General features: G+C 43.9%; 1 protein-coding gene across 4 annotated transcripts in view; it reads right to left on the minus strand.

The window, feature by feature from the left end:
* Positions 1 to 4,930: 4,930 nt before the first annotated feature.
* The window catches only part of MCPH1 (microcephalin 1), a 113,982-nt gene continuing 98,312 nt past the window's right edge, over positions 4,931 to 20,600 (minus strand). For 2 of the 4 annotated variants that reach the window (XM_078856302.1, XM_078856303.1), the window contains exons 16-18: positions 15,158 to 15,389; positions 8,773 to 8,935; positions 4,931 to 7,053 (exon numbers count right to left, since the gene is read on the minus strand). In XM_078856302.1, the coding sequence (XP_078712428.1) occupies positions 6,846 to 7,053; positions 8,773 to 8,935; positions 15,158 to 15,389 (603 nt within the window). In that variant the 3' untranslated portion in view covers positions 4,931 to 6,845. The other 2 variants (XM_078856305.1, XM_078856304.1) reach the window with 2 other exon arrangements.

The following is a 20,600-nucleotide window of genomic DNA, read 5'->3' on the forward strand; positions in this document are numbered from 1 at the left end:
AATTCCTAATTTTACCATTATTTGGTAGAGCTGGCCTCAAATACAGCAAGTTTGGTATGTGAAAACAAACTGTATACGCAAACATTGCCTCTGTCATACTATAGTTACAATTCTGTTTTCTTTCGAACGTTTTCGCCATTTTCAATGCATTATTTAAAGTTTTGACATCCATTTCATAAATGTTCTATATTTACTGAGTTGGTTGGTATCAACCTAGGAGCCAGTCAAGCTGTCCTCAACCCAACTCACAATTACATGACATGAAAGTTGGCACTCAGCAGCATGATCGTCTTAACTTTGATCTCGAATGCATCCAATTGTATTTTATTTGGTTTAGTTATATTGTCTTTAAATACTTTGTTGTATTTTTTTAGTATAGCTATTATATTACCTTATATCAGTAGTTGTACCTGTTTCTGCTTTTAAAATTGTTGTTGGCCATTATTTTCCCATAACCCCAGGCAATAAACTCCATGCAATGGCCATCTGTTAATTTTAGGTGCAGCCTGCACAAATTCTCTGCTGCTTTATTGATTTGCTTGTTCATCCATACACAGATTCCAGTTAGCCCATGATTGGCAGGATGATATACACATATTTGCTCACAAGACTTGAAGCCCGGGCGAGTTTTAACCAATGTGGAACATGGACACGTCATTCACATATACGTATATATAATACACACGCATACTTAAAAAAAAAATGCAATTAAATTGTCCGACGGAATTGTAATGCCAATGACAGGACCAAGCTACCAAATACAAAATCAAAAGAGAGATTGTCCTCACGAGCTCATTTAGATGCTTAAACCTCTCTGTGCGGATGTTCCCACGGTAGTTGCAATGCGTTCCAGTGTGGACCTGCCATCTGGATTTATCTCTTTTAAATATATAAAAGTATCAAAACAGTAGCAGGCCTTAATCCCACAAAATCCTTGCAACTCACTCGGGATTAGAAAAGCGATGAATAATTGCCCTAATTCAACCAGAACAGAAGTATGCAAAAATAAAATGTATCATCTACCCATTATATACTGCCTGGCTATCCATACATAGCAGCTTAAGCAAATTTATAGTGAAATGGATGCCGCTGAACGTTAATCATCGTTATTCACTGACTCCTGGTGAGTGAAAGTAAGCCTTCGGCAAGCGTGAATAAAGCCATTTTCTTTAACATCCTGAAGTAACAGAGTGCGTATTCATCTGCGACTACACATGTTTATAAGTGGATGGAGATTCCCTTTATTTTTTCAAATGTCCAGAATTCCCGAAGCTCACTAGTGTCAACAACATTCTGTAGGCATTGGAAGTGGAATGCACACAAGCTGACATGTTCCAGAATCCCAGCACTAGGGCTGTTGACCTGAACCTTCTTACGAGTTCAGAGTTTTGTTGGCGTGGGGCGGGGAGGGCGGTCAGTGTAATGGGGTTACTAACTGGCCTTTCATGCTCTTTATGCGCTGCATTAAATCTACTGCCTGACAGGTTACATTTCATTGCACACATCAGCAGCGTAACAAAGTGAAGTCCCTAGGGAAACTCAATTGCCCACTTCGTCCTCTTACAGGGTGGTGCCCTGTTGGCAATTGTAAAATAATTAACAATACAGTTGTGGGCTCTTTTTAAATGTTGCATATGGGTTACAACACAAACGCACAAAACCATAACGTGAATCAATTAAAGAGAAATAAAAAAAAACACTATTACTCTTGGCTCAGGTACCCAGGAACGGCTTGTGGCAGTTTGCTCTCATGATGTGGAGACATTGGATTAATTTAACCGAGTGCCAGCACCTTGGGACGGACGTGACCCTCGAGATGGTAATCGCATGCGGACACTCGGCAAAAATACAGATAAGCAACGGGGTTTAATGTAAACCCAACACCAAATCATATTCCTCTGGAATTAATCACACAGATGGAAGCAATTTTTTGTAACCCAAATCCTAAAAAAGAAATGTTCGCTAATGCCTTCAGAGGGTCATTATTAGTTACAAGTGGGGTGACCCTGGACAGCGGTGGATCAGGGAACAGCCAGCGCTGACATTTTTAAAGTATTATTACAGCAACAGCTCCATTGTTTGTTTTTCAGAGCTTTAATGGTTCATCAATCGCGGCGTATACGCCGACACACATTTACGCCAACCTGTTTCTTGCTCAATAAAGTTGTTCACATCTCCACTGGCAGCAGTGGTGGAGTTTCCATGTTCATATACCGGGGCCAGTGTTTCTGTTAGACAAACACTGTCAACATTCCTCATGGTAGTTTCTATTTCATCTCTCTCAGAGGGATGATGGTTAAGCTACTGCTGACCGGGATTTGAACTCGCGCACTTCCACTTGCCTGGTACCGTCCTGAACATTGCCACTATTCCTGCTTAAAATGGCGAATTTAAAAACGAATGAAACGATGAATCACGCTGTCGTCCACGCAGCCATTGCAACGTATAACCCATCCCATGTTCAATCACAGATTATCCATTTATTATGCAATAACATTATTACATGATATAAAACAAACACTGGCCTTATTCAATTGGTCGATTTTAAAGGATAAGGGCCATCTAGTCTTGATTACAATTCAGTTAAATAGAGACTTTAAAAAAGCAAACATACACAGAGATGGGTACATCAAAATAACCCTAAGCGTGGGGCGAATGGGTTGTGCACACTTTTTTTAAATTTTCAATGTGTGAATACAGATGTGAAGGAGGCATGTTGTCTGCTTACCTATTTTGTTGTTGTTCTAAATACACTTTCAAGAAAGCATCGACTCTTGTTACACTCGCAATGCTCACACAACAACAAAGCGAGCTCATGAGACACATCTCTGTGGCATTTGTAACCATCCTGACGGTACTGCTCATGGCTTACGCAGGGTCCACGACGGGAGTGTGATCATCAGTGCACACGTGACACAGGTGCGTAGCCATATTCACAATTTACTACCCTACCAATATCAAATACGAGCCAACATTCACACTGATACCCATTCACTGCTGTGCAAGACGCAATGCTGAGTAATCTTGTAAAATACCACGAGTCCATTTATGGAACTCAAACTTCAATCGAGGATCAATCTCTCTTTAGGAACACTCATTTCCCACAAAGTGGTCCTTGTTTTAGTGACCCTAAAAGGGATTTGTTGTTCCCTAACCCACATTTGAACAACTTTTCAATTGTAAGTAAAGTACTTTAATCACAGAGCTAGAGGCCGAATATACATAGAAGCATGGCTAATGCCAACACATCAATATTTTTAATTAATGTGTATTCATATTAATTTTGGATTTGAGCCCACTGAAGTGTTTTGTCTCACTAAAGCAAGGTTCCATAATGATGCAAACTTAGCTTCAATACAAACACAAGCATCGTTTGGATTTTTATACATTGCACACATCAACCTCAGCCTTTACCCGACCTCTTCTCTTCTGCTGGCTGTTATTCCTTTCATTCCCAAAGCAAAAGCATAAAACAACGGAAATGAACAAAAAGTGGCCAAACAAAACCAAATTCGCAAGACATGTAAATGCATTATTTGTTTTGCTTCTCAAAGAGCGCATTCCATTTTCACAGTGCTCATTCTCTCCAGCTGAACCTCTGAGAGTGCGGACGTTGTTAGAAAGCTGATTGCGTTATTTGCCATCTGCAACGTGGTATTTGATAGTCGTCCACATAGAACAATACTCCTAATAATCCTTTGCTTGCATTTATGCAATTAACCAATGTGTCTATTGGCAGGATTTTCACGTGCGAGATGGCCTGTGATTTACACATGTGTTCAAATAGCCATGGCACTTCATGAATTAGGCACACATATTCATTAGCTGAACACATACGTTGTTGCAGCCAATAGGATTCATAATTGATTTTGGGTTAGGTCCCACATGAATCATGTTCATTAAAATACAATGTGGCACTTGTATACTTGTAAGCCTCCATTGGCAAACAAGACTGATGGCAGACATTTTTTTTAAGCGAGAGAATAAATCGTGTATTTTAATTTAAATAATTGTATTAGCTTTATTTTAACATAGGTGGGATTACCATGCTATACGTGAATGTCAAGCACCTTAAAATACACTCAAAGGTGGAGAAATTGTAATCCTTCTTGTGGCAATAACACAGCGATCGATCGCAGCGATCAACATGACATCTCTCAGCCCTGTTGCACGTGAGACATAGCGATAGGTTTAGAAAGAGAATAAAAGCGCTTATTAATCTAGCTGGCCAGTGGTATTGACAATTGTAAATGTGTGTTTAATACTCCACCCATCATCATTTTTTAAGGAGTCGATACATTAATACCATTTTGTGGGAAGTTAGCAGTGGTCATCTTGTGAAGAGATTGGCTCCCATCATGGGTGTGTAGAATATACAACACGTCGTCCCAATGATCATATGAGCAAGAAGACACTGGGGCTTGACTGTGGCCCGGATAATAAGATGCACATGACCACGTATCTGGTTGAGAGGCGTCTGGTGTTAGCGGCGACTGCGAGCAGCAATAGGATCGATGCGGTCCTGGCACCACGGTTAATCGGAAGACACGGAGACTCCACGACAAGAGGCATCCACCAAACAGAATACGATGGCTTTGGAAAATCAAGCGGTGAAAACGAAATAATTGGAAGAAAAAAATCTGCACAGGTTTGTGTCGTGTGGCTTTAATCCGGCCGAGGCCCTGGCTGCCACCGGGAGGGAGCGAGGGAGCGAGCGTGCAGCCGGGTGCTTTGAGAACATCTGGACGTGGGTCGGTGCTGCAACCTTGCCCGCGCTGACGGCACCAAACCCGCGGTTTAATTACACCCTTTCCAGAGGGAAATTCTCCGGCCTCCGTATATTCAGTCATCTTTAATGAGAATGGCGGAAAAAGCCCCATCATGCGCCACTTGTGCACGTTGGTACTTGACACAATTGAACAGTATCGGTTTACAACACTCGCAGCACTGGAGCTTCATGACTTGAAAAGAACTACCGTTGCATATGATGATTGTTTTGCACTTGGGTAATGTTTAAACAGTGATATTGTTGCTTCCAGTTTTAACAATTACATTTTTTACTCTTTTGGTCTTTCGGTAAAGTCACGTAGATAGAAAAATCATAACATTTTACAAAATCACGACGTTTCGATCGCAACAAAAGCAATTGTCTTCAGGTGAAAAAATTACAGCAGGCGGACTGCTGAGGAAGGAATAAATATTTTATTATTTGTCTATCTACGTGACTCTACACAAAGACCCAAAGGGAATTAATTCCTGCAGTCACGAAAGCTTTAAGTCAAGATTTAATGACATTTTTTTTATTTTACTCAAAAAATACATACGTTCAAGTTTTGGTTTAAGATAATAGCGAAAATGTATGCATGTATGTTGAACTTCTTTTGCAGCGTACGTAGCCAACCGTGATAATCCGAGGTGCGGAAAGAGAAGTGTGGAATATTTTTTAGTTTCAAATATATTTTATTTTTAATCTAAGGTGTCATACAGGTTCAGTTATAAAAACTATTCAACTCCCTTGACCTGGCTTTTTTGCAAACCATTATTTAGAGGAAAAATAAGCTGACCTCTAAGTTTGAAAATAAAAACAGGATTGTATACATCTAGTACAAATAATAGGTGCAAGTTGTTAATGTAACAATTAGTACAGCCCCAGTGGGATCACGAGACACAACACAATGGGTAAAATGAGAATTGTTCTTAAAAACAGTACGAACAAGCATTTATTTTGCATGCTCAAGAAACACAGTGACATTGGGAATGCTTAAAATCTTTAGTATAAAATGTAATTAAAATATTAACACATTAAAAATATCGCATGGCAATGACAATTACCGAGTGTGATCCTTGCACTTTGTAGCAATTCGCCATTGCAATGATGCAATGCATCGTGACGTCATTCAGGATGGCAGTTCATGTCAAGAATCGAGTGTGTTTTGTTCGGGTCATCTCGTTTGTATTGTTTATCAAAGTTCAAGTGTTGCTTCTTGAGCACAATTATAAAATTTGTGAAATCCACCTGGAAAACGAGCGAGTAGCGGCCGGAGTTGTGGTAATTGAGCAAAAGTATCCACGCTGGGAATGAGAGAATGTGAAGCTGCAGGGACACTAGTCCTGTTACGCTAATTTCCCTCGTGTGCCTCAGCTAAGGTACCAAACTCAGATGTATTTTGCGGTTCCCCCGGTGCCTTACCGGCAAACTGCAATTATATTATTATGCTGAAAAACTAAAGTTATGGCGATAATGAGCGTAGGAAACGTGTTCTTTTATGTACAACAAATTGAAAATTACAACCATTAAAAACTACATTTTCGTGCACTTTGAATTGTGTACAAACACACTCGAAAACACACTTGATGCTCCGCACGAGTCAGGGGTTACGGAAGGCCAAGCAAGGCCTGATCGGGGACCAACCGCTACCACTCCCCATGTCTTGTGCTTGTAATGTGTTTGTCCTGTTTTGTGTTAAATTGGACCCGGCTGTGCCTGTAGCTATACACACCGCCGCACGCCACGACTACCGTGCCATTAAAATGTTAACGTAGATCAGTTATGCTTTCTGGCAAAATACGTATTTCACAAACCTGAGTGGTACTCTCACTGGTGCAGTTGCCGTGCGCTGACTTTACATGGATGCTCAGACTCAGTATGCGCTGCCTTGCCAAGTTACGTGTGTTTATGTATTGCTGTTGTGTCTGCGTACGGCTTTTGCATGCAACATCTGGCTGCTGTCCAGCAGAATTTGTTTATGAAATGGAGAAGTCAAGTGGCGCAGGGTTTACTTTGTTTACACAAATACTACTGGGAAACGGTCATCCGGAAGTTTGATTGGTCGTCGTATTTAAGGCTACTTTTTTTCGATGGTAAAACAGACGCCTTCCCTGTGTACTTCGTCGTGTATTGGCAAGGTCACCCGAGGTCCGACTGCTGGGCGTGCAGAGCAGAGACAGCAGCAAGGGCAACACTTGGCTGGTGATGTGCAGACTCCACTATTTGTCAGAGATCGTCCGGCCGATAACCTTCCATGGGCCGCACTTCGTTGTATGTGATGCAATCTGGAAGACGACACATTTAACTTGTTTTAGTTAATATGAACTTTGATGAATAAAGCAATATTGCAAATGGACCAACAGTCATTGCTTAACATTCTAGATGGGTCGCACTGCGAGCGAGTGCCTTACTCGCACTAGGAAAATCGCGATTACAAATCACAGGTTGACACCACATCGTCCTTTTGAGGTTGATAAAATAGGTATAACTTTTTGAGAAGTCAACGGCATCTTCCTGCCGTAGATACAGCGGCTCACAGCGAATAAATGTAATTTTTTTATGACTGCTTCCATGTCTGGCAAAACGACCAAAACTACTCTTATGCCACGTTGACTAGATGTGTTGGAATAGGTGTTCATACCCACAGTTCACCCCACCACACGTTACGTGCCGATCGATGAACTGTGATCAACCCATTCATACTGCTGGATGGACCATTGTTACAACTGCCACTTTGGACGATGGAGTGCTCACCATCTACCCACTATGGCTGCTCGATACCGGTACGTATAAAAGTGAAATACGTGTTCAATAGCACAGGCTAAACATTACCATTCCACACCTCCAAAACGAGTCCTGACACTCATTGAAGTTTTCCTGGATAAATAAAGGACATTAAAACAATAAAGAACTTTTGTACTAAATCCAAATTCTAACTGTGTGTCATTTTTCACAGTCAAAGGAATGTGTAAGACTGTTACGACTAAATAATATTTTGAGGTCCATAATGTTTAACTTGTGACTTTCCATGTATGCTCGACGTGCAATAAAAAGGTTATTTTTCGCCGTGACAGGCCTGAGTGTTAGCTATTAAAGACACCCCAGAGGCTGCGTAGCCCCGTGCAGCTGTGCTCTCAGTGATATTCTTACACATCCAGCGAAATTAAATGAGTGTAAATGCGAAATAGTTTTCACCTTAGACTATGTGTTACCAGTGTTGGTTGTAGGGTACGTGACAGCATGGAAAAATGGAAAAAGCAATTCCCCGCTTGCTGTGTTGCCAGTGAGCGCCGGGCGAGAGCGAGGGCCTCCGCGTCGCAGCGTGGCGGCGCTCCCCATGCACAGAGCACGCCGCACCATTTGAGCCACGACCACAGCAGTGGATGTGGTACACGACGACTACCTTGCGAATTGACCATGTGTAATTAGAACTATGGTCAATGGAAATTACAACGACTAATGCCGAAGTGGAGAAAGGTATAAAACGCCAGAGCATGTAACTTGGCTCTTCGTTTGTAAATCTTGAAAAACACAAACAAAGATTTTTAACAAGCTCTTTGTGAGCATATAAGCCTGGCACACTCGGCACTCATTTAAGGGAAAGTTCCCTTCTTGAGCACCTATGAAGACTGGACGGCACACGAAGGGGTGGTGTGGCCAGCACCACACCCAGCCACCTTTGTTTCCCCAATACTGATGTTTACCCACCACACCAGGTACTAATTTAAGGCTGAGTAGACCTAAGGGAGGCCTAGGACAGGTTCAGATATTAATCATTGATGTTGGTAGTGAGCTGGAAGTGAACTCGGGCCGCCAGACACACAAGTAGATGCACACACAAACGGAGCTAATTCCTCATTCGCACTCATTTTCCCATTTCGAACCGTCACTACTCTCCAGCGCACATGTGGCATGCATATTTCTTTGTGAGCCCTCCTCACGCGGGCTATCAGAAGTCGGCGAGGCCGTGCGCATGGCGGCGAGCGTGTGGCAGCCATAATTACGTTCCGCAGAGCTCCGATCGCGCTGCTGCGGCTGCCGCCGCTGCTGCTGCCGCCGCTGCTGCTGCCGCCGACCCGGCGACGGCGCTTGAGTGGCACCGCCAGGGCCCACCGCGCCCCCTCGGCCGGAACGGCGCACGTGAACCGTGGAGAGCGCCGCTCTCTCCTGACCCGTGCCAGCGAGTGGCACACCGCAATTTATTAACGAGTTCTCAAGAGGGAAGGAATAAATAAATAATGAGCTCCCACCCCGGCCCCACAACCCCGGCCCCCTCACCAGAAATGAACGGGCAGCACTTGGGCGCGAGCTGCACAGCTGGCGAGCGTGTGTCGGTGATCCTCTGGCAGGGTAAATGCTCGTGTCGATAAATGTCAGATTAGAATGTGCGGCTTCCACCGCACATCATTGGTGGGGGGAGGCACGGAGGAGACGGGAGGGCACGTGTTGTGGAAGAGCCATACTTCTTTGTCTTGACTATAAAAAGGGTGAATTACATCTAATTGCTCCGATCATTTTACAACCAATTTGTATTGCCCAGCACACCTCACGGTGTAAATTCTGGTGTTGCACTCATGTTAAATCCAAAGGCAAGAGATCACCAACATCACACCAATCATAATGACTGGATCATTAGTTATATTATGTAAAGAATTACATAAGTGAAATACATTATTTTTTTGTAATGTTGCAATATAATCTGCTCATATAAATATTGTAAAACAAAAAGAGCAATATAAATGCACGTGGATAAAGCAATGATGGATGATTCAATTCCATGATTGATTACAACTGGTTACGGTGACAAGGCTAACACTTGGAAACTGGACTCAAATTTCTGGAAATAACTTTGCGTTAAACTTAAACATTTCAGCAGGCTCATAAACAACATTAAGTGTGAATTGGCGGCCAAGCAACGGAGAGGCAGAGTAAGCGGCGCAGCCCCCACGGCGTCCCGTAAGTCTGCTCGCCGTCAGTTCCCTTTCTACGCCGCGTGAATTTTTTGCGCCAGTGTGTCCTGCTGCCTGGGTGGAGTGGCGAGGCACAAGGGCCTCTGTGCTCCCACCTGGGACAGCAGGTGCTTGAGGCAGGGCCCCGGACCCACCCATCTCAGAGTTAAACCATCACCGCTGCGGCACGGCGATTCGGTCGGCATGTCCCCGGAGAACGTGCGTCACGAAAATACATCTCAAAATGAAATCTGTCCGGTAGGATAGAGCACGAGGTAGGCATGTGGTTCTGGGAGCCTTTACCATTTTAGGGCACTTAGCAAGTACCACTGAGAGGCTGGGTTTGTATCTGGGTAGCTACACGTGGTTAAACTGAGTTATCAAACGTAGCGATTTGACCGTCTAAGTCCAGCTACCAACGACTGCACAGCACACACTTGGTCATATTAAATGTGCGTTGTCACCCAAGTAGGCATGCTCCTGCTCTATGTATTAGATACCGCAGAAAGATTAAAATGTTAATGTGTACCCGAGGATGGATAAAGATGCCGACTGAAGGGACTTTAAAAGCAGCTCTGAGGCCATCACGATACGAGGTAGTGCTCTAAGATGAATGAAACTGCGAGACACAAAGACCAGCATCGCCTCTGGGTGACCTGGGTTACATCAAGACAATGAAGCACACAAAATATGTAAATCCCTTAAATGTAACAAATCTGGATGAGATCGTCTTCATCTCGTGATGCGGTGCCAATAAGCACAACCAGAATATCATTTGTAGAAAATAAAAACTCCCTGAGGAAGTGGAAAAAGCAAGCGGCGAGCGAACGGCGAGCGATGTGCACGGCGTCTACGGGCGGTGGAAGGCAGGCGTGAGAAGCGCCACTGCCGCCAGTCGCTCCGCACGGCCATTCCCACGCACGCCGCACGGCTGGAATTACAAACGGCACAGTTTTCAACCGCGCGAGGAGCTCGAATCTGTTAAATGGACCCCATTTGAATAGAACAGTGCTCTGCATGGAGATATTTAGCATCATGCCAAAATAAATTTTGTGCGTCGGCTCGCCATGTGTAAATTATTTTACACATTCATCAATTTTAAAGGCTATTGTTTTCACAGCACATTGTGATCACTAACTATTGTTTAGAGTTGTGTAATTTTTAATTAGATACTATCTTGCCTGATGGATGAATATAAACAGGAATGGAGAAGCGTTTAGGAGTAAGACATTTAGATGATGAATACATAAAACAACACCACTGGAGCATATTCGATGACAAATAGCCATCGCCGTGTATCTGTACAGGGAAACAAAGATTGTGCCAAGAGGTCTCGTGCTGAAACAAAAAGGCCAAACACTGCAAGATACGGCGGAAGAAGCCTCCGAGGCACAGAACTGAAGTTGAGTTGGAATTGATGAGTAGTGATAGGTGATTTATTTTGTTTCCAATAGACCTAAGGGAGTTGCCAAAAACACCCTCTGCAAGTTTGCTGTCACGTGGTACAACAGCTCACATGAACTTTATTTGCTGACTCAGGCACGTGTGGAAATGTGTCAGCTTTAACCAGTCAGGGGTAGTCTCATTGTCTGATATAAAACATTCAAAAACTATCCAAAATGCATTAACAGATGTCACTACAAATGTGCAATTAGTGAGCATGTCTCTCTCCCAAGATAAACACAATATTACATTTCAATGTCACACACTGATAGGTTCCTGGATTAGCCAATGATTGATTCCATCACTACTTGTTGTGCAAGTGAAAAATCCCCCATATCAAAGATAGGATACGGAATATATATCCTAAGACACATTTTATAGAATAGTGAAAAAGTATCGAGCAGCTCGACAGATAATTTTAAATGAAAAGTAATTAATTTACAAAAAAGTTGAGGCGCAGCCCTACAATTGCTTGCTGGTGGGAGGGCCTCCACGACCGCGAGCTCCCGAGGGTGTTTTCCTCCTCTTCCACGTTGATCAGATGCGTTGAGAGAGGTGGGCGTACCCACACTTAACCCCACCGCATGCAAAACTGTACCCATTTATACTGCTGGGTCCAGATGGGGAGGGGATTTGAGAACGTTTTAAATAAATCGTTGAAAATTGTGATTTGTGGCTACTCAAGAACAACACATACACTTGTGTTGTGCTGTGGTATGCACCTGCGGCATTATTAAAGGTAGTGTGTAGCCCTGTAGTCGCTTCTAACTAACGTGTTCTCTCCAGTACAGAAGAGGGAAACAACATTGCACTTTAACAGGCAATGGTGATGTGGAGCAACTCGGTTGTGGGAGCGTGCGCGTGTACAAGCATTGCACATATGGTTGACTTTACCACCTCTACTCCCTTGCCATTCACAAGGGGCATTCTTTCACGATTTTTTTTTTTTATCAACTGCATACACATACTTCTTGCACCTGAGAAGGACGCACACCCAAACATCTCTCAAAGTGAGGGCAACCACATGGCAGAGATCCTGCTTCCATTTCTCAGGAATTTTCTTTCCTGCAGGCAGGCAGGCAGGATGTGTGCCAGACCATACCTCTGGGAGCCCTGGCGTGCCAGTCCGAGGTGGCAGTATGCCTCCTGTGCCGAGGCCTGGCCCTGCTTGACCAGAACACACAGAGCCCTCTTCTTCCTCTTAATCAGCTCCCATCCATCTCCTCATCAGCAATGATGGATCTGAATGAAGTCCCTCCCATGCCATCTGTTGTCTGCCAATTTCACAGCTTCGTTCGAGCACTCGACCAAGGCTCCTTGACATTTGTGCATGCCGTCCGATATATCAAGGTGAGCTCATCCGCCCTCAGAGGGACTTTTCGCCATTAAGGGGTCCGCATCCCTCCCTCAGGTGCTCATCTGCCCGAGGCTGCTGGCACTTCCTGAGGGATGCCAAGTTAAGTTTCCGCCGCTTGGCTTTAACAATCGCAGGTCATCACCCGTAACGGATTCTGAATTTGAACTGATACTGAGCTAGAGGATGCACAGTGTGGAGCTGAACTATTCCTCAATGCAAGTTGTGCACTTTGTGGGTTGTATCTTAACATCTATCGTGAGACTGTGGACTTTGAAACACTATTCGAAATGCAGTTTTTGTTTCTATATAATTTAGTGGTCATATCGTGGATGGCCATGCGCACTCGTATTGGCACACCGCTCACCCACACACACAGACCATGCCCAGGTGCCTCACGCGTGCGGGTCCGGATTTGCTGAGTAACCAAATCAATTGGCAAATTTTCCCATCACGTGACAACCTGAATTTATTGGCTCTGTCGGGTGGCAGAGGGTATCACTGAAATTGTCATTGTACCCACGCGATGATCTCACCTCAGAGTAACTAATTATGAATTGATATTCGTCGTGAAATTCTACGGATATAACTAACTATCTACCCTGCTCCCCATCCCCTTGATGAGGTGTTCCTACTTTAGCCAACAGCGACAGTAAGGACAATTCAGACTGATGATGACTATGAAACATGTCACTCGTTATTTAAAATACTGCTGTGCCCCAACCTCTTCTAAAGTCACGTAGTGTTTTAGGTGAAGATGTAAACCTTTTATTAACGTCAAATGAAAATATAAAAGAAAGTCATATGTGATGTAGATGCGTTCATTCACATATTTAAAGAGCTAGGCTGATGAGGCAGACACATCACGTTGAATTGTGAATATATCAAATGCAACTTGTTTTGTGTTCATTAGACGTCACCCTTAATGCCGCAGACTCGGATTTCAAAAGTCATAATGACAAACACCACTTCATGGTAAAATCATAATTTTCATAAAAATATTTCCAATCATAGGTGAGAAACCGCCAGGCTGTGCTTGCAGACGATTGCTAAGTGCATTCCTAAAGCTCACAAGGGGTCATATCAGCAGTGACCCCAAGTAGGGGACAGGGCACGGTTATCACTGAACGCAAGGTGTCAAGTGGAATTGGCTGATCCAGAGGACATGTGCTTTGTGAGCTTGATCTCGGACATGCTGACTTGATAGCAGAACAAGTGTCGGCCTTCATAGGCAGCTCGACAGAACCGGGTACCTCCCGTAGCCTAAAACTCAAAAGGCATTATTATTATTCTCAACGGAACTCATCTCCAGTAGCAGCCCTGAGCTGGTCGGGTAAATTGCACATGCACATGACAGGTGTCAATCTCTCTATATGAGGACCTCTGTTGACTTCACCTGAAGATGATTGGCTAAGCTGACGACTTACGCAATGTACTCAATCCACAAAAACAGAAATTCCATAAATACGTTATGTCAGTTATGGCAGAAACAAGTAAATAGATGATCATTTTCACACATTCTAAATTACGATTGTATAAAAACTGTTGTTGTGAACATAAAACCATCAATACTTCAACAGGATATTAAGTTATATTCTTTGGTTCTTTCGGTACAGTCACGTAGATAGAAAAATAAAAATACTAATGTAGACTATATATTCTTGGTTCTTTCGGTAAAGTCATGTAGGTGTGAGCCAACAGCGTTAAAACAATGATCAGCCACGGCCGAGGTATTGGTCCTACCGTGTTTCAGATCTGCCTTGTGTTCACGAACACAGTCCGAGACATGTCGTTTAGTTTCCCCAATGTAGCTGCTGCCGCAGACACAGCTTAGTTTGTAGACACTAAGGTATTGCATGTCAGGGATCACATCCTTCACAGATGGGATCAGATCACGAATGTACTGTGTTGAATTGAACCTTGATCTTGTGTTTGTTCATGATTTTGGAAATATTTTTGGTAACCCCTGCTATGTATGGCATGGTGATGGTTCTGATTGGGTCCTCAGATGTTCTCTCTCCAAAGTAGGGGTGACAGCTTTACGGATTGTGCGGTCCGAATATCCATTCATCTTGAGGGCTTGGTGTACGTGCTCCAGTTCACTGGCTAGGTGGTGCTGGTCGGAGATGCAATGGGCCCGATGGTGTAGGGTTTTGTGTAATATGTTCATGGTGTAGGGTTTTGTGTAATATGTTCATGGTGTAGGGTTTTGTGTAATATGTTCATGGTGTCAGGTTTTGTGTAATATGTTCATGGTGTAGGGTTTTGTGTAATATGTTCATGGTGTAGGGTTTTGTGTAATATGTTCATGGTGTAGGGTTTTGTGTAATATGTTCATGGTGTAGGGTTTTGTGTAATATGTTCATGGCAATACCAAAACTTAAACTCCGCAGCTGTGGCGGAGCGTTTGAGTGTGCAGGCTGTGCACCTGCGCCGGGGCCCAAAGGCAGAAGGGGCTCAAAGGCCAAAGGGACCCAGGCGCCGGCTGCAATCGGGAGGACAATGGAGAGGGCGGTGCCAGTCGTTCCTGGCATCGGGACCCATGCCGACGACGCACTGCCACTGCCTCGGAACAATACACCACCGGAGAACCACGTGGGAAGCCACGTGGGAAACAGGTCGCGTTCCGCAGTCTCCACTCACCGAGGAGCCACTTCTCACTGACGGCCTGCAGGGCCACCCTCCTCCTGCCCACTGGGTAATTCCCGACGTAGATGCCGGCCTGGCGCAGCGTGTGGGTGGCGCAGCCGCCGCTCAGGGTGATCAGCTGGTGCAGGACGGCGGGCGGAGGGACACTCCGAGGACTCACGAACATGGGCGGTGTGGTCACGAACAGGCAGCTCGCCTTGCCGACGCGGCACTCCTGCCTGCGCACCTGAGCCACAACGACAAAGCAACGGGACTTATGTAACGCCAACTTACTAAAGCACCTAAACAGTCGCACGTGACAAAGCATTGATTCAGTGAGGAAAATGTATGATAATACCGATGACAGATGCATCGAATCACACGCACGACCACCGAGTGCATTCGATTTCTATATCTTGTATGTAATGGTGTCATGGAAACCCTGCAGAAATTAAAGATCTTACATTCACCACAGCAGCAACAACAACAATGTTATGATTACTCAATCAAATTGTGACCCACAATGGTGACAATACAGCAAGTGTTAATTTAGGTGCCTCAGGAAAATGCAATGCAATAAAAAAGGCTTCCAGAAAATCTACTTACAACCCAACCAACTTAACAAAAAGTCAGAAATATAAATATCTATACAAATTGTGGATTTCATTTTTATATTAATAATTTCAATGTATAAAGCACCCTTAAACATTTTTCTCAAGGCATAGCTGAGACAGACTGTTACTTTGCTCCCACAACAGTCTCTCTATAAGGTAACCACTACCAGCGCTGGGCCAATTCTTCAACCACATCAATTCCATACACCCAGCCATCAAATTCACCATGGAGGTGGAAAAGGATGGCAAGTTACCATTCTTGGATGTTTTAATCGAAAAGAAACCAGATGGCTCAATGGGACACTCTGTCTACAGGAAAACCACCCACACGGATGCCTACCTAAAACCTGACTCCCACCACCATCCAGCCCAGAAGAATTCCCTCATCAAAACTCTACACCATAGAGCTCGTTGTATTTCCGACCATCACCACCTCGCCAGTGAACTGGAGCACGTACACCAAGCCCTCAAGATGAATGGATATTCGGACTACACAATCCGTAAAGCTGTCACCCCAACCGTTGGGAAAGAATCATCTGAGGACCCAATCAAAACCATCACCTTGCCAAAATCATGAGCAAACACAAGATCCAGGTTCGATTCAACACAGTACATAAAATTCGTGATCTGATTCCATCTGTGAAGGATGTGATCCCTGACATGCAATACCCCGGCGTTTACAAACTAAGCTGTGCCTGTGGCAGTAGTTACATTGGGGAAACTAAGCGACATGTCTCGGACCGTGTTCGTGAACACAAGGCAGATCTGAAACACGGTAGGACCAATACCTCGGCCGTGGCTGATCATTGTTTGAACGCTGTGATCACACACGAAATAGATTTTTCGAAGACGAAGGTACTCTGCAAACCCACTGGCTATCAACAAAGATTCGTTCATGAAGCCATTCAGATATATAAACACAGACACAATTTAAACCGAGAAAATCGGTACAAACTGAGCAATCATTGGAAGGACGTTATTAACCAGTTTAAGTCATAACTGGCTGTGATGTTTCCATCCTACCTGTCGATGTGAGCAGTTATTTCCGACTCTCAGAGTTACATTAACAGGTTAAATGTCTCACTAACACAGTCACTGCTGCTCCTTTCCCTCGATGTGGCGGTGGCCCTCGTTTTTTAACAGGCTAAATGTCTCACTAACACAGCCACCGTTGTGCTGGTTCTCTTACATTGACATGCTAATCTTACATTAACATACGAAATGTCTCACTAACACAGCCACCGTTGTGCTGGTTCTCTTACATTGACATGCTAATCTTACATTAACAGACTAAATGTCTCACTAACACAGCCACCGTTGTGCTGGTTCTCTTACATTGACATGCTAATCTTACATTAACAGGCTAAATGTCTCACTAACACAGCCACCATTGCGGTGGTTCTCTTACATTGACATGCTAATCTTACATTAACAGACTAAATGTCTCACTAACACAGCCACCGTTGTGCTGGTTCTCTTACATTGACATGCTAATCTTACATTAACAGGCTAAATGTCTCACTAACACAGCCACCATTGCGGTGGTTCTCTTACATTGACATGCTAATATCTCACAATACAATGGCCACCTCCACAGCTTCATAGTCGTGGAGGTAGCTCAGCTCTCCGATCTTACATTTACACGCAAATTCCATCTCTAGCCCCGCCCACTTACCCTTGAGCTACACCCATCTCAAACCTTTATAACATCCTGCCTCAGCAGCTCTCCCGCTATATTTGTTCCTGCCTCAGAAGCTCTCCCGCTATATTTTTTTCACCTGATGACGATTGCTTGTGTTGCGATCGAAACGTCGTGATATTTTTTATTTTTTTTTATTATTTTTCTATCTACGTGGCTTCACCGAAAGACACAAAGAATAAGGTAACCACTGTTGAATCCCCTGAAGAGTGGTACTGATGGTATCAACCCCAGAGATATGAGAGGCTGAGTCAATCACCGACAGGGGTGTTAATATGGTGTTGTCTGTTTAACGCATAGGCTTGGCTCTCCAACACACCCGTGTGCTGTACGGGTGATGAATTGGCACGTTCTGTTTACGTGACAACTCTTACTAGTTGGCTGTGTCGGGTGGTGGCGGGTTTTAACGACACAACAGTTATATATTTACGTGGCGATCTAACCCAAAAAACCTCTATTATGGATGGTATTGTCTGATTACAAGCGAGCGCGGCGCTCTGACCGCTGGCAGCACCGAATCGCTGGCACAGAGCAGAGCGAATTCACGGTTCAAGGAACGAGCGGCACACACCGGGACCTGGCGGAGGGCACGTGAACGAAAGTGCAGCATCAACTTGCGATGGGCATTAAAGGACACAATGCAACGAGCCACATGAAAACAAACTCCCCACAAATGAATGTATGTATGAACTTATTTCGCACCGTACGAAACTAACAGGCTGCGTGTGAACATATTGCTACATGAAGCCAAAGCATTTGGCATGTTAATCACAGGGGCATAGAAATGAAAGGGCATATTTATTACACACATCTGCGCCGAGCACGGACTGCAATTAAACACTCGGCAATACCTGAAGAAACATGAAGGCAAGACTTTGCGTTATTTCCTAATTTACATTCCTGTTCAAATCCATTTTAAAAGTTATCTGCTTCATACTGAAACGGCGCTAACAGCAAATGTTTTGCTTGAGCTCTTTTAAATGGGATTCTGACAAATGTATAAAGAGAGATCTGAAAGGGAATTTATAATTTTCCCTTGTTTGTCATCTCAGTTTCAAACAAAGTCTCTTCTGTATAACAAATGATAGCCAACGTTTTATTTCAAGCATTCAGCAAACAAATCGTTATATTTTATATGCTTGTGTTCCAAAGAGAATTGTCAGTTAGCTCACACAGTCATATATCTTGATAGTCTCGTGCATTGTAAAGTATTGCGTGTGATTTTAAAGAGGAACGGGGCACTTATTTTTCATTTGTAATATTAATATGTTTGTGAACCACCGTTATGACCACGCAGATAGTGTTGAAGATCATGTACAGATACTCTTCAATACAGCACATAGACAATATGTGAGAGTGTGCCCATAATGAATTATCACTCAATGCCAGGGTCTTCTGGACTATGGCCTGGGCAGTGTGTTTTTTTCCTACAGAGTCCAATTGGACGCATGCCCATCAATGAGGCTAATCCAGCTCGAATAATAAGGGACCTAAAAAGGATGGAAACATAACTACTGTACACAACTTATTTACACACGGTGTGCAAAATGCTGCTGAACGTAATGCACTGGAGCTCACAGAAAAGGTAACAGCCCCTCGCTGTGTTTACAGTGTCGTAAATTGTACCACAAATCCAGCGGGGATGGGGGATGTCATTAGACGCTCTTGTTATCAGGTCATGGCAAGTACATCCAGTACTTCACGTTTCTAAAACCCGTGGAGACAGAGCGAGATGAGGTGATTCGGACAGCAGTGGCCATGCGCCGGTGGTGAGCGTGCACACGGGCTCCAGTGACACCACCAGATGCAGCTAAACCTTCTCACGTGGCAGCGCAGAGTGTGATGCACTATTCATTAAGGCTACACCGACGCAATATGGCCATCATCATCAGGCATTATCTATACACTGTTGGATGAAGGCCTTCTGACATAATCATTCTTTACAGTCCTGTGATGCCACAGGATCATTTGGGCACCGGAGATGATCGCACCGCTCCATCTCCGCAGTGGCTGTCCTCTTGGGCGTGGGTCACCCTTGCAACAGAGGAAAAGCTTTTCGTGTCTCATTAGGCCTATAACTTTATATTCTGGTTAAATAAAGGATCAACAACAGCCATCCATCAAGTGGCTCGTATCCCTTCTAGAGACTTGTTTGGTCCAAACCCAATGACTTTTCTTCGGAGTAAATGCTCAATGTTTAGTCGCCGTTTGTTCTCTGATCCAAGTGTTCCTGTTTCTGTCTCTAAGTGCAATTCCCAGCTTGTATCTTTCCACGCCTATGTGTGCGCTTTTCAGCTTTTGTTTCATGTTCCTTGTCAGCCTACATGTTCAACAACAAAAACCAGAGCCACAAAGGGTACAAAAATCGACTGGAAGTTGAAAGTGGTTGTCCTATGGATAGACTGGCTCTCGCCATACTATTGTGGAATTGCAGCCACTTGCTCAGAGCCGCTAACATAAATAAGAAGAGCGAAATTGTCATTTTAGCTCTCGTATATACTGTGCAGAGTGTTTGGGCGTTTTACTCAATGTATACTGTGTTTTGAAGCTTAAATAGCTGAAATTGTAAACGCCTGCCCCCCAATGAAATGGAAACGAGCAAGAAAAGTTACACTTCACTGCCCGGCCGTGCGGGAGCGTGCTCTTCAGCAGGTGGCACGCAGTGGCAAGTGCTTAGCACTGAACCGTCTAAACCCGACATTCACTGCCAGTGCCTGAAGCGATTTCAGTTCCACTGTTGGGTTTCTGTAATTACATTTCAAAGCAGTTGCCAATGTGATTGCCGTGTGGTTGGCATGGATCTCGACAGAAGCATGAACATAACTGGGGCGCTTTTTGTAGCAAGCGCTGTGGGTCATTGAGCACTTTGTTGAGAAAATACCTTCTTGTCATTGCCAGTGTGCTGTGGGAATAGAGCTGTATTTCCATCGGCTCAAAAAAGTATTGAAATTCAGCCTTGTATAATGCCTCATAATTGTGTAAACAGAAGCCATGTTTTAGCTCAAACACACTTTACAGCTTGTGTCCAGTGTTTTCAAATGTTTTAACGTTTGTTCTTTTATAACTCATAATTAATCAGCCGATCTAAATGTTCAGTACCTCATTACAAAAGTGTATAATTGTACACTTACACGAAGTTTATTTA

The sequence above is a fragment of the Lampetra fluviatilis genome, chromosome 5 (assembly GCF_964198595.1).
Source record: "Lampetra fluviatilis chromosome 5, kcLamFluv1.1, whole genome shotgun sequence".
In the NCBI taxonomy this organism is placed as follows: domain Eukaryota; kingdom Metazoa; phylum Chordata; class Hyperoartia; order Petromyzontiformes; family Petromyzontidae; genus Lampetra; species Lampetra fluviatilis.